This window comes from Mustelus asterias, chromosome 22, assembly GCF_964213995.1.
Source record: "Mustelus asterias chromosome 22, sMusAst1.hap1.1, whole genome shotgun sequence".
NCBI classification, from domain to species: domain Eukaryota; kingdom Metazoa; phylum Chordata; class Chondrichthyes; order Carcharhiniformes; family Triakidae; genus Mustelus; species Mustelus asterias.
In genome coordinates, this window is record NC_135822.1 from 26,357,718 (window position 1) to 26,371,881 (window position 14,164).

The 14,164-nt window shown below is 50.9% G+C and overlaps 1 protein-coding gene across 1 annotated transcript in view; it reads right to left on the bottom strand.

Annotated features, from left to right (window-relative positions):
* The window catches only part of LOC144510263 (forkhead-associated domain-containing protein 1-like), a 94,221-nt gene that overhangs the window by 36,798 nt on the left and 43,259 nt on the right, over window positions 1-14,164 (bottom strand). The window contains exons 8-9 of the mRNA XM_078239757.1: window positions 11,484-11,622; window positions 7,456-7,589 (exon numbers count right to left, since the gene is read on the bottom strand). Of these exons, the coding sequence (XP_078095883.1) occupies window positions 7,456-7,589; window positions 11,484-11,622 (273 nt within the window). The remainder of the gene's footprint in view (window positions 1-7,455; window positions 7,590-11,483; window positions 11,623-14,164) is intronic.

Sequence of the window (14,164 nt, forward strand, 5' to 3'; positions counted from 1 at the left end):
CCAAGTAATCCGAGGGTCCAAGTAATTCTAGAGCCCAAGTAATCCGAGGGCCCAAGTAATCCTAGAGCCCAAGTAATCCGAGGGCCCAAGTAATCCTAGAGCCCAAGTAATCCGGGGCCCAAGTAATCCTAGGGCCCAAGTAATCCGACGGCTAAGCCAGGGCTCCCAGTGACACAACCGTCACCGTCGGAACGTCCACAAATAATTCAACGTGAAGAAAATCGAGGCGCTTAGAAAAACTAAAAAAGAGTTGGAAATACTCAGCAGAGTGAAGCCAGCCTGAATTTCTCTCTCCCCAGACAGAAATGTGGGACAGACGGACTATGTGGGGTTACGGGGATAGGTGCTGGGTGGGATTGTGGTCGGTGCAGACTCGATGGGCCGAATGGTCTCCTCCTCCACTGTAGGGATTCTATGATTCAGCCGCTGCCTGGCCGGCTGAGCATTTCCGGCAGTTTCTTTTGCTTCTATTTCTGATTTCCGGCATCCGCAGCATTTGGCTTTTTGTGCTGGAGGCTCGAAATGTGGGTGTGTGAGTGACACCCAATCAAGAGATTAGCAACATAAACTAAAGGGTGCAATTTGGAGAGGGCTGGAGTGACAGAGAGACCTGGGGGGCAAACATTTTTTTGACAAGTTGGTAAGGCAGTCAACATCGCACATGGGGACTTTGGTTTTATAAATGGAGACAATGTGTAAAATTCTTCAAAGGAATCTGCTGGAGTTCCCCTTGCCTCCCCGAGTGTGCAGCGACTGCTGTTAGAGTGTTTGATACAATGGACACCTCCTCCCTTCTTATCCCTGTCCATGATGAGGGCCTGTTTATTGACTGAGAGGTTTCACGGCCCTTTCCTCTACCTCACCCCCATGCCCCCCCTTTCCGTTCAGCAGCCTGGAAGCCGCAGCGACGCAGCGTTGGCCTCGGCTTTGAACCATAAAGTCAACTCCGCACTCCTGACAAAGCTGCACTTTGTTTTGTTCTCAGCCCTGGCCAATAAGCACTGCCGTCACTGGACTAGGTGCGCTGAAGGAGATAAGGAATCATGGGAATGGCAAAGATCGTCAGTTTGCATTTGGGTTGCAAACTCTGAATGGATGTGTTTCTGCAGGTCTAATTACGAACCCTCAACGTTCACTGGCTAGAATCATAGGAGGCCATTCGGCCCATTGAGGCCGCACCGATGACAATTGCATCCAGGCCCTATCCCCCTAACCCCTCACATTCACCTCGCTAATTCCTCCAAACTAAGCATCTTGGGACACTCGGGGTCAATTTAGCATGGCCAATCAACCTAACCCGCACATCTTTGGAGTGTGAGAGGAAACCGGAGCACCCGGAGGAAACCCATGCAGACACGAGGAGAACGTGCAAACTCCACACAGACAGTGACCCAAGTTGGGAATTGAACCCAGGTCACTGGTGCTGAGAAGGCAGCAGTGCTAACCACTGTGCCACCCTTAGCACCGCTGCCTCACAGCGCCAGGGACCCGGTTCAATTCCGGCCTTAGGCCACTGTCTGTGTGGAGTTTGCACTTTCTCCCCATGTCTGCGTGGGTTTCCTACAGGTGCTCCAGTTTCCTCCCACAGTTCAAAGATGTGCGGGTTAGGTGGATTAGCCATGCTAAATTGCCCCCGAGTGTCCCAGGATGCTTAGTTTAGAGGGATAGTGTTGGGGGGATTGGCAGGGTAAATATGCGGAGTTACGGGGATAGGGCCTGGGTGGGGATAGTTGTTGGTGCAGACTCGATGGGCCAAATGGCCTCCTTCTACACTGCAGGGATTCTCAGTGTGCTGCCCTGATTGGTTGCTCAATCCGTCAGTCTGCACAGAGCCCACCTTCTCACACTCTTGCTTGTGCCTGCATGCCATTACAATGTAAAGGTGCTTGGCAGAGCAAGGGTTAAAATAGGGCTGGAAAATGGCACCACCCACGGTATGATGTAGAGAGTCACATGGTAATAGACTGAAGAGAACAGTCTAGAAGGAAGCTGTAATGGGAGCAGCACATGCATGGCAGTAACTGGGATCTGTACATAGTTAAGGATTACCAATAAATGGTTTGTGTCCAAATAGTCTCAAGATTTTATCAATGAAACACCAAGCAAACCGATAACACGGCACACGCAAAGTTGCAAAGTGAGAGCGTTCTTCTTTACCGATTGGATAATTCTTGATGGTCAGTCAGGCAGCCTTTGTTCCCACCCCTCCCATCTCCAAATAATAAACACAAATGTTTCAAGAAAATTTTAAGAAACACAATATTTTAAAAATGTCCCTGTGAACTGTATCCTGGCTTGCTTTTAATAGAGTCACAGAATGGTTACAGCACAGAAAGAGGCCGTTCAGCCCATCGTGTCTGTACTGGCTCTCTGTATGAGTTACTCATCTTGTCCCGCGTTCCCCCCCCCGCTGTCCGCCATAGCCCAAATATCGTTTCTTCAAATAATGATCCCATTCTCTTTCGAAAGCGATGATGAGGACATTGACCAGAAACTGAACTGGATTAGCCGTGTAGATATAGCGGCTTCAAGAGTAGGTCAGGGGCTAGGAATACTGCGGCGAGTAACTCACTTCCTGACTCCCCAAAGCCTGTCCACCACCTACAGGGCACAAGTCAGGAGTGTGATGGAATACTCCCCACTTGCCTGGATGGGTGCAGCTCCAACAACACTCAAGAAGCTCGACACCATCCAGGACAAAGCAGCCCACTTGATTGGCACCACATCTACAATCATCCACTCCCTCCACCACCGACGCTCAGTAGCAGCAGTGTGTACTGTCTACAAGATGCACTGCAGCAATTCACCAAAGATCCTTAGACAGCACCTTCCAAACCCATGATTGCTACCATCTAGAAGGACAAGGGCAGCAGATACATGGGAACACCACCACCTGCACGTTCCCCTCTAAGCCACTCACCATCCTGACTTGGAAATATATCGGCCGTCCCTTCACTGTTGCTGGGTCAAAATCCTGGAATTCTGTCCCTAACAGCACTGTGGGTGCACCTATACCTCAGGGACTGCAGCGTTTCAAGAAGGCAGCTCACCACCACCTATGCAAGGGCAGTTAGAAATGGGCAATAAATGCTGGTCTAGCCAGGGGCGCCCACATCCTGTAAGCGAATTTTTAGAAAGTGAAAATCCCCTGGGACTGGGTAATAAACACTGCGACGGCTTGCTCAACGGAGCATCAGGAAGATAGCTAATTAACTAGGATTTGACCCTGTTAATGTGAAAATAAATCTCTGTAAATTTATTAACTTTGACACTTTGTGTAATCCCCTTAATCTTTTAATCCTATTCTTCATTCGATACAGATGAATCCCCCCCAGTTCTGATTCCAGATTTAAAGTTAATATTTAGCTGAGTTTTTAATTACATGTAACCTAATATTTTCCTAAATGTAAAACATAGGATTATAACATCATCCCTGTGGAGTTGGGCATATTGTTATGTATCTGTGTGACTCGGAATGTCTAACATCAGAGTTCTCAATCATCTGACATCTGCCCTGACACCACTTTGTAAATCCTGCTCCCTGGTGGTCATGTGGTGATCAGCAACATGGCGAGACCAGGCCACCAAATGGGGTTTATTTATCAGTGTCACAAGTAGGCTTACATTAACACCGCAATGAAGTTACTGTGAAAATTCCCCCAGTCGCCACACTCCGGCGCCTGTTCGGGTACACTGAGGGAGAATTTAGCGTGGCCAATGCACCTAACCAGCACATCTTTCGGACTGTGGGAGGAAACCGGAGCACCCGGAGGAAACCCAGGCAGACACGGGGAGAATGTGCAGACTCTGCACAGACAGTCACCCAAGCCGGGAATCGAACCGGGGTCCCTGGTGTTGTGAGGCAGCAGTGCTAACCACTGTGCCACCATGCCATCCATGTCACCGTGCCGCCCCAAAGATGGGTGATGGAAACGATTTAGCACCAGCGAGGTATGAGAAGATTGCAATGGGTGAAGTCAAAAAGGGGGAAGGTTGCCAGTTGTAACGGGGCTCAGGAATGCTGGGTAACAGCAACCAAAACCCTGAGCTCTATTTTGACCCAAAGATGGTTAGGAGAGGCGATGGCCTAGTGGTATTATCACTGTACTGTTAATCCAGAAACTCAGCTAATGTTCTGGGTACTTGGGTTCAAATCCCGCCACGGCAGATGGTGGAATTTGAACTCCATAAAAAATATCTGGAATTAAGAATCTACTGATGACCATGAAACCATTGTCGATTGTCGTAAAAACCCATCTGGTTCACTAATGTCCCTTTAGGGAAGGAAATCTGCCGTCCTTACCTGGCCTGGCCTACATGTGACTCCAGAGCCACAGCAATGTGGTTGACTCTCAACTGCCCTCCAAGGGCAACTAGGGATGGGCAATAAATGCTGACCAGCCAGCGACATCCACGAATGAATAAAAAAAATTGCATCATTAAGTGTCTGAAACCACCAGTAGAATACTAGACAGTCAATTCAGAGGGCACCTTCGTGTTGAATGAATGGCTGTGGAATCCATTCAGATAATGTTGTGTGAGGGAACTCTGTGTAGTGAACAGAGAGTTTCACAGGAAGCCCTGTACCTCCCTTATATCACGGCATAAATGTCGACCTTTGAAAGCTCGAGAAACCCTTTCAAAAGCAGGGGTCAACCCTGTGCGGATTATAGAATGGGCAACATTGGTTTTGGTACGCGTGGTCATCCATCTTGAAATGTGACAATGAATGCCCATGATTCAAATGTGATCTTTTTATCAAATGAATTGATACCACAAAGATACCTTGAACCACAATCGGAACCTTTTAGAAACCGTCAAATTTACTCGCCGGAATTCTACCGCCACGGAATCGGAGCGGGCGAGGGGCGGACAACAGAAATGTCCGTTGACCTCGGGCAGGACTTTCCGGTCTCTCTCGAGCAAGGCTGTAAAATCCCACCCTCTGTCTTCAGCATCTGAAAGAACATCAACTTCATTGCAAGTTCCTCTGGCTATGGCATCATTGTAAGGATCCCATACTGGAGCAGATTTGGGGCTTCTGGTTTCAGAATCATCCCTTCACAAGAATCATCGTCCTCCCCATCCACCACATTGGATATTCCCCATTTTCTGAATGATCTGATGACAGTTTGGGAGAAGCTGTGGAAAGTACAGTTGGCCTCAGTGCCCTTGATCGAGCTAAGTAAATTCGCTCGGGTCCCCTCTCTTGAGTACCACCCACCACCAGAATGGAAACAGAGAGCGGGTGAGGGCCAGGTCTCACTGTGGCCAAACATCCTGTCAGCATTCACTGTCTGGTCAGGGTCTACAGGGAAAACGATGACTTTTTAAAAAATCCTTTCATGGGACATGGGCGTCACGGGAAAGGCCAGCATTTGTTGCCCGTCTCTGATTACCCTGGTATTGAGTGGCTCGCTCAACCATTTCAGAGGGCAGTTAAAAACCAACTACATTGCCGTGGATCTGGAGCCACAAGTCGGCCAGACCAGGCCAGGACGGCAGATTTCCTTCTCGAAAGATTTTTTTTTTTTTAAACAATTGATGACAGTTTTTATAGTCACTATTACTGAGACTAGCTTCCAGATTTGTGATTTCCCCAGTTGCTCTGGTGGGATTTGAATCCATCTCCCCCAAGGTATTAACCTGGGCCCCTCGGTGACCAGTCCAGTGCCATTATCGCAACTGCACCCTGTCCTCCACTTGGAGATGACGTACTAGGGGTGGAGTGGGGGGCAGTGGAAGAGCCACATATCCAAACCCAATCCCTGGGACAGCACTTCCGGAGTCTCCACAGGCAGTAGCAGAGGGTGAGGAAAGGGAGCATCCAAGATCAGAAAAATAACATCCCAATCATTCCAAATTTTCTACCAATTTTTAAGAGATAAAACGTTTGCTTGAAGATTGAAATAAAAAGGAAAAATGAGCAACAGGTCCATTAATATCAGAAAAGATCATACAAGGGGCAGCACGGCAGCACAGTGGTTAGCACTGCTGCCTCACAGCGCCAGGGACCTGGGTTCAATTCCGGCCTTGGGTCACAGTCTTTGTGGAGTTTGTACGTTCTCCCTGTGTCTGCATGAGTTCCCTCCGGGTGCTCCAGTTTCCTCCCATACTCCAAAGATCTGCAGGTTATGTGGATTGGCCATGCTAAATTGTCCCTTGGTGTCCAAAGATGTGTAGATTAGTGGGGTAAATATGTGGAGGGTTCTTTATTCATTCATGGGACATGGGTGTCGCTGGCTGGCCAGCATTTATTGCCCATCCCTAGTTGCCCTTGAGAAGGTGGTGGTGAGCTGCCTTCTTGAATCACTGCAGTCCATGTGCTGTGGGTTGACCCACATGCTGTTAGGGAGGGAATTCCAGGATTTTGACCCAGTGACTGCAAAGGAACGGCGATATGTTTCCAAGTCAGGACAGTGAGTGGCTTGGAGGGGAACTTGCAGGTGGTGGTGTTCCCATGTATCTGCTGCCCTTGTCCTTCTAGATGGAAGTGGTCGTGGGTTTGGAAGGTGCTGTCTAAGGATCTTTGGTGAACTGCTGCAGTGCATCTTGTAGATAGTACACACTGCTGCTACTGAGCGTCGGTGGTGGAGGGATTGAATGTTTGTAGATGTGGTGCCAATCAAGTGGGCTGCTTTGTCCTGGATGGTGTCGAGCTTCTTGAGTGTTGTTGGAGCTGCACCCACCCAGGCAAGTGGGGACCATTCCATCACACTCCTGACTTGTGCCATGTAGATGGTGGACAGGCTTTGGGGAGTCAGGAGGTGAGTTACTCCCCACACTATTCTCACCTCTGAGCTGCTCTTGCAGCCACTGTGTTTATGTTGGTGAGTCCAGTTGAGTTTCTGGTCAATGGTAACCCAAGGATGTTGACAGTGGGGGATTCAGTGATGGTAACACCATTGAATGTCAAGGAGCGGTGGTTAGAGTGTCTCTTGTTGGTGATGGTCATTGCCTGGCATTTGTGTGGCGCCAATGTTACTTGCCACTTGTCAGCCCAAGCCTGGATATTGTCCAGATCTTGTTGCATTTGAACGTGGACTGTTATGGGGATAGGGCCTGATAAGACACTGTCAGAGAGTCGGTGCAGACTTGATGAGCTGAACGGCCTCCGCCTGCATTGTCGGGATTCTATGATTATCGTTTCAGACGTAGAACAGGTTCTGGTGAAGATTCATGGCTGAAATGCTATTCAAAGCATTTGCGTTTGAAAGGCTTTATGGTTTACAGCGCTGGCATCCTCCCAGCGCTGATTTAAGTTCCCTTCTGCTACTTTTGCAGTTCCCTTTGCTGCGGCTAAGCATCTCTGTAAGAAAAATCAATTACTTTAAGTAAATGACTGGTATTTCTAATGCAAAGTTAATGAGGTCTTTTGAATGAACAGCCTGGGACACAGGGGAGGTCCATGGCATTCATTCAGTGTGGTAAACTGCAAACGTTTACAAGCATTACCAGTTTAACTGCGTCACTGTGCTGTGAGGAGCTGGGGAAGGATCCATCACCTCCGAGGGCTCGCTGGGTCTTTAGGTCCATGAATTCCTTCTTCAGGACGGTCAGGTGCTGTGAGGCCTTCTCCTGACTGACTCCTGCCAAGACCATAATAGATCAATAGAAATCCAAAGCTGCAACATAAAGCTTTTCACACCTGCCCTTCCCAATCCCCAATGAAATCCAAAACCGCAGGTTAAGAATCCAAACAGGCCCGAGGTGGTGGTAGCGACGGGGCCAATTACAACATTTAAAATTGGACATGTATGTGGATGGGAAAGGTCGAGAGGTGATCTGGGCCAAACGCAGGCAAATGAGTCTAGTTCAGTTTAGGAAACCTGGTCGGCATGGACGAGTTGGGCCAAAGGGGCGGCGCGGTGGCACAGTGGTTAGCGCTGCTGCCTCACAGCGCCAGGGACCCGGGTTCAATTCCAATCTCGGGTGACTGTCTGTGTGGAGTCTGCACGTTCTCCCCGTGTCCGCGTGGGTTTCCTCCGGGTGCTCCGGTTTCCTCCCACACTCCAAAGACGTGCTGGTTAGGTTGATTGGCCATGCTAAATTGCCCCTTAGTGCTCCAAGACGTGCAGTTTGGGGGGATTGATGGGACGAAATACGTGGGGTTACGGGGATAGGGCCTGAGTGAGAAACTGAGGAAGAGGAAGAAAAGACGGTGAGAAATTCCCACTCCTTCATAAATTCAGCAAACTGATTCACATCAAGCTGCAGCTTTTTCATGTTTTGTGCCTCTGAGGTTTGGATTTAAAAACTCATCATTTTCCAAATGAATTACTTGTCCAGAATTTCAATTCAAGACTTATGACGCCATCTGTTGAAAATAAACAGATTCGCTCTTGGTGATGCTAAAGATTTATCCAGTGACTAACTGAGTGCAGGCTGCAGGGGGGGCGTGGGGGGGGGGGGGGGGGGGGGGGGCGGGGGAGGTGAGGGGGGGCGGGGGAGGTGGGGGGGGGAAGGGGGGCTCAGGCCTAGTCCCTGAGCTCTCCCGAGTTTAGCTGACCTCAGCCTAGGAGCAGTCAGTAAACAGGGCCTATTCTTGGCACCTCTGGGCTAGAGAGGGGTGCGGGAATGTGGGAAGGGCACGGGAAGGTGGGAAGGGGTGTGGGAATGGGGAAAGGGGCGCAGGAATGTGGGAAGGGGTGAGGGAATGTGGAAGGTGTGCACGAATGGGGGAAGGGGCGCGGGAATGTGGGAAGGGCTGCGGGAATGTGGGAGGGGAGGAGGGGCAGGTGAGGAATGAGGGAGGGGCTTTTGAATGTGGGAGGTGTTATGGGAAAGGGGAGCGTGAGCGGGAATGGGAGTTGGGATGAGGAATTGGGGCAGGGGAGGGAATGGGGAGGGGGAATGAGGAAGGGGTTGTGGAAATTGGGAGCGTTGCAGGAATTGGAGAATGGGTGTGGGAATGTGGGAGGGGTTTCAGGAACGGGGGAGTGGGTGCGGGAAAGGGAGTCCGGGAAATGGGGAGAAGGGGTGAGAAAGGGGAAGGGGGTGGGAAAGGGGGAGGGGGTTCGGGAAAGGGGGTGGGTGCGGGAAAGGGGGTGGGAATGGGGGAAGGGGTGCACGAATGGGGGAAGGGGTGTGTGAATGGGGGAAGGCTGCGGAATGTGGGGACGGTAGGAATGGCGGGTGAGGAATGAGGGAGGGGCTTTGTGAATGTGGGAGTGTTATGGGAAAGGGGGAGGGGAGGGTGTGCGGGAATGGGAGTTGGGATGAGGAATGTGGGGCAGGGGTGGAATGGGGAGGGGAATGAGAAAGAGGTTGTGGGAATGTGGGAGTGTTGCAGGAATGGGAGAGTGGGTGTGGGAATGTGGGAGGGGGTTCGGGAACGGGGAGTGGGTGCGGGAAAGGGGAAGGGAGTTCGGGAAACAGGGAGAGGGGGTGAGAAAGGGGAAGGGGGTGGGAAAGTGGGAGGGGTTCAGGAAAGTGGGAGGGGGTTTGGGAAGTGGGAGGGGGTTCGGAAAAGGGGAAGGGGGTTCGGGAAAGGGGAAGGGGGTTCGGGAAAGGGGAAGGGGTTTGGGAATGGGGGAGGGGTTCGGGAATGGGGGAGGGATGTGGGAAAGTGGGAGTGGCACAAATCAATCAGGATCTCCCCTCTTGGTTTTGGAAACGGCTGCGTGGTGAGTGAATGAGCTCAACTGCGAAGCCCCCCAAGGTCGAATAGAGTCACAATCTCAACTCATATGAAAATACAGGGCAGCTGGGTGAGGTGAGAGAGGGCAGCCAGAATTCCAGTCCAGGGTGCAGCAAGTGTGGAGCAACGTAAAATAAACAGGTGTTTGGGAAAAGCAACATCCTCTCGGAGAGGGGGGCAGCAGTCCAGCAGACGGCCCCAGAGGAAGAGGGAGCAGTTCAGCTATGCCCGAGGGGTTTTCACTCCAACAGGAACAGCAGCAAGCGGTTGGAGTTGGGCACTGATTGGATTGTGTGGCAGTGTGGTTCAGCAGGCAGTGTGAACTCTGCTAACTGACGGGCAGGTTAATAACACGAGGGCCCAGCCAAACTCAGGGGCTGGGTGGACACCGAGGCAGCGGAAAGAATCCCGCAGAGGCAGGTGTCGGAACGTGTTTGAAATGATTGGGAAAGAGTCACAGGTTGTGAAAAGTCAGGAATTGTCTTATTAATAAACATTGTAAGAGGGCTTCCCTAGCTCAGGATGATTCACAGCTCCCAAAGGTGTGATTCTAAATCAAATTATTGCCTGATCCTTCCAAAGTGATTAATGCAGGACAGGTACAGCACGGGGTTGGACACAAGAGTAAAGCTCCCACTACACTGCCTCATCACACACTCCCAGGACAGGTACAGCATGGGGTTAGATACAGAGTAAAGCTCCCTCTACACTGTCCCCATCACACACTCCCAGGACAGGTACAGCACGGGGTTAGATACAGAGTAAAGCTCCCTCTACACTGTCCCCATCAAACATTCCCGGGACAGGTACAGCACGGGGTTAGATACAGAGTAAAGCTCCCTCTACACTATCCCCATCACACACTCCCAGGACAGGTACAGCACGGGGTTAGATACAGAGTAAAGCTCCCTCTACACTGTCCCCATCAAACATTCCCGGGACAGGTACAGCACGGGGTTAGATACAGAGTAAAGCTCCCTCTACACTGCCTCCATCACACACTCCCAGGACAGGTGCATCACGGGGTTAGATACAGAATAAGGCTCCCTCTACACTGCCTCCATCACACACTCTCAGGACAGGTACAGCACGGGGTTAGACACAGAGTAAAGCTCCCTCTACACTGTCCCCATCAAACACTCCCAGGACAGGTACAGCATAGGGATAGATACAGAGTAAAGCTCCCTCTGCACTGTCCCCATCAAACACTCCCAGGACAGGTACAGCATGGGGTTAGATACAGTAAATCTCCCTCTAAATTGTCTCATCAAACATTCTCAGGACAAGTACAGCACGGGGTTAGATACAGAGTAAAGCTCCCTCTACACTGTCCCCATCAAACACTCCCAGGACAGGTACAGCACAGGGTTAGATACAGAGTAAAGCTCCCTTTACACTGTCCCCATCAAACACTCCCAGGACAGGTACAGCATTTCAACAAGCTAATTGACTGTAAAACACTTTGGTGTGTGCTGAAGCTGTGGAAGGCAGTGTATAGATACAAATCCTTCTTTCCTTCACTGGGCTGTGCTGAATTCGGGTAAGCAGTGAAAGGAAGCGACAGGCAAACTCACTTGTCCCAAATTTCTGGAGGGCTGGTTCTGATGGTGCCAAAGGATGGGATACTCGAGGAATCAGCTGCGCAGGAGGGAAGGACGGTCTGGCTTCTGACTCAAGAGGCCGATGTGTGATATGGGGAGACCTGGGGGAATATGATGTGGGATGTGGAGGAGCAGTAACTGTAGGGGCGTTGTTGGTGACAGTTACTGTACCGCTGGGTGATATTGCTGACAAGCGCCGGGGAAGGGACAAGAAGCTTTCGAGAAAGCGGACGGGGCCTTACCAGGAGTGCAAGTCCTTTCCAATGCCTTGATCCTGGCTCGTAACTCAGCCAGTGCTTCACGCTGTCGCTGAATGATCTCCTCGTGTCGGTGACCTTTGCACTGTGTCGCGAGCATCACCACTTCAGGGCTGACCTTATCCTGCAATGATATATTTGAACAAGAAACATCAACACTTGAGTCTGTGCAGTGAATCGTGGGAGTTAGTGATGTAGCAATAATGCCCTAAGGGCCAAAGGATGAGAGCTGAGGATGTACCACATGGGAACAGGATTTCACTCTTCCTCAGCACTCTGACTTCATTCCTTTTACTCTGGAGGACGAGGGAAGTGTTGGGCAGGATGATCGAACCAACAGAGGAGACCGGTGTGGATAACGGAAGCTCAAATTGCAGAAATTGCAATTTGTCTTTGCAAAATGGTGTAAAATTCACATTCTCACCAGCAGCACCTCTTTTAAGTTTATTTATTGCCGCACGTAGTCTGACATTAACACTGCAATGAAGTTACTGTGAAAATCCCCTAGTCGCCACATTCCTGTTCGGGTACACCGAGGGAGAATTTAGCACGGCCAATGCGCCTAACCAGCACGTCTTTTGGACTCTGGGAGGAAACCGGAGCACCCGGAGGAAACCCACGCAGACTCTGGGGAGAACGTGCAGACTCCGCACAGTGACCCGAGCTGGGAATCGAACCCAGTCCCTGGCGCTGTGCCACCGTGCTTGAAGGCAGGGTTGGGTGGGCCGTGGTGGAATTGAACCAGGATTCCCACTCTTGATTTGCAATCCCAATGGGAATGGATCATGCGGAGCAGAAACACCAGCACAGGAAGGGTGGGCCAAATGGCCTGTCTCTGTGCTGGAGGGCCCTACCAAATGTCCACATATGGACATGAGGTGAAGATCAGGTCAACCCCAGGTCAACCGCCCCCCCCCCCTCCCCCGCCCCCCTGCCAAACTTGGTCAAAAAGCTGGCCAACACTCACTAGATGTGAGTTCACTAATTGAGTCATAAAACCTGACACCAGGAAACAAGCTGGCACAGTGGTTAGCACTGCTGCCTCACAGCGCCAGGAACCCGGGTTCAATTTCCGGCTTGGATCACTGTCTGTGTGGAGTCTGCACGCTCTCCCCGTTTTTGTGTGGGTTTCCTCCGGGTGCTCCAGTTTCCTCCCACAGTCCAAAGATTAGATGGATTGGCCGCGGTAGATTGTCCATTAGTGTCAGGGAGACTAGAAGGGTAAATATGTGGGGTTACAGGGATAGGGCCTGAGTGGGATTGTTGTCGGTGCAGACTCGATGGGCCAAATGGCCTCCTTCTGTAATTCTATGATTTCGGAAAAAGCAGAACCATTACAAAATTAATTTACAAATATTGTCCAGTTGAGAGAAAGCGAGAGAGAGATTTCCACCTGGTAAGCTGATGGTTTTACAGGAACAGTGAGGTTTAATGGGACCACAAGTCTTTTCTGGGTGACAGAACTCTGCGTTTTTACATAGTTTTCAACTCCGTCCCTAGCCAGACAGTAAAACACTCTGAACACGTTCTTCTCGGCGGGGGGGGGTGCGGGGGGAGAGGGGGAGACGCAATCGCTACAAGCAGCAGTGCTCACAGGCCTTTGAGGAGCATAATTCACCAGATCCTTTACACGTTCGATCACATGTTGGAAGTGGGGAGGGGGGGGTTAAAAAAAGGCTACTGCAATTAACAGGATCGGAAGGCAATTTAAATAGACGAAGGCAGGGTTAAGGCGAGGAGTGAAGCACGCCATTAATAACAGTGGCAGCACAACAGATCCAACAGGGCCCTGCAGCATCAATCTCAAAGCAACCAGTCAGCCACTATTCAGAGAGCTGAAAGGTTGTAATCTAATAGAGCAGGAAGGAGCCTTTTTCCCTGTCTGCTAATCTCGGTTTTTATACAGGCTCTTCAATACAATTAATGCTTCCGCAATCCCCCCCCCCCCCCCCCCCCAGCCCCCCCCCCCCCCGCTTGTTGTCACGCCATCCTAACCAAACTGGTGAATTGGCTCAATTCTTCGGGTAAGGGAGCACTGGGTCAAGGGCACCGGGGGAGTTGGCCTCCCTGGTTCGCTGTTCATCTCCGCCACTAATCCGTGGAGGCTCTCTGTGACCCTCCCTGGCTGCGCGGGATGCATTAATGCGCCGCGGAGTAGAAAGGCTGTTTCTCAGTTCTCTCAGGGCCTGACTGAACTTGTGTGAGCCTCACGCTTGGGCCTGACACTGCTGAGTGGTTACTCAGCTCCGTTTGCAGAAGGTGATTAATTCTCTTGGCACTGCAAGGTTTTTTTTTTCTCTCTCTTCCGCCTCGTGCGCTGTCACATATCATGAGGTTGGCACTTTAATTTCAGTGATGGAATACCTGCCAGCGGCACAGAGAGGGAGAGTTCAGAAAGGAAATAAACTCCAACGGGTAACATTCATTCTCTCCGATCCAGAAGCCTTTCCCTTCTCCCCGCCGCCTCACCCCCCGCTCTTATTGGGTCGGGCAGCAGACCCGAACAAAGACGGGCATTTATTTCATGGTTTTAATGTAGGAAAATCATAGAATCAAAGATCCCGACAGTGCAGAAGGAGGCCATTCGGCCCATCGAGTCTGCATCAACCACAGTCCCACCCAGGCCCCACTCCCGCAACCCCACATATTTACCCTGCTAATCCCCC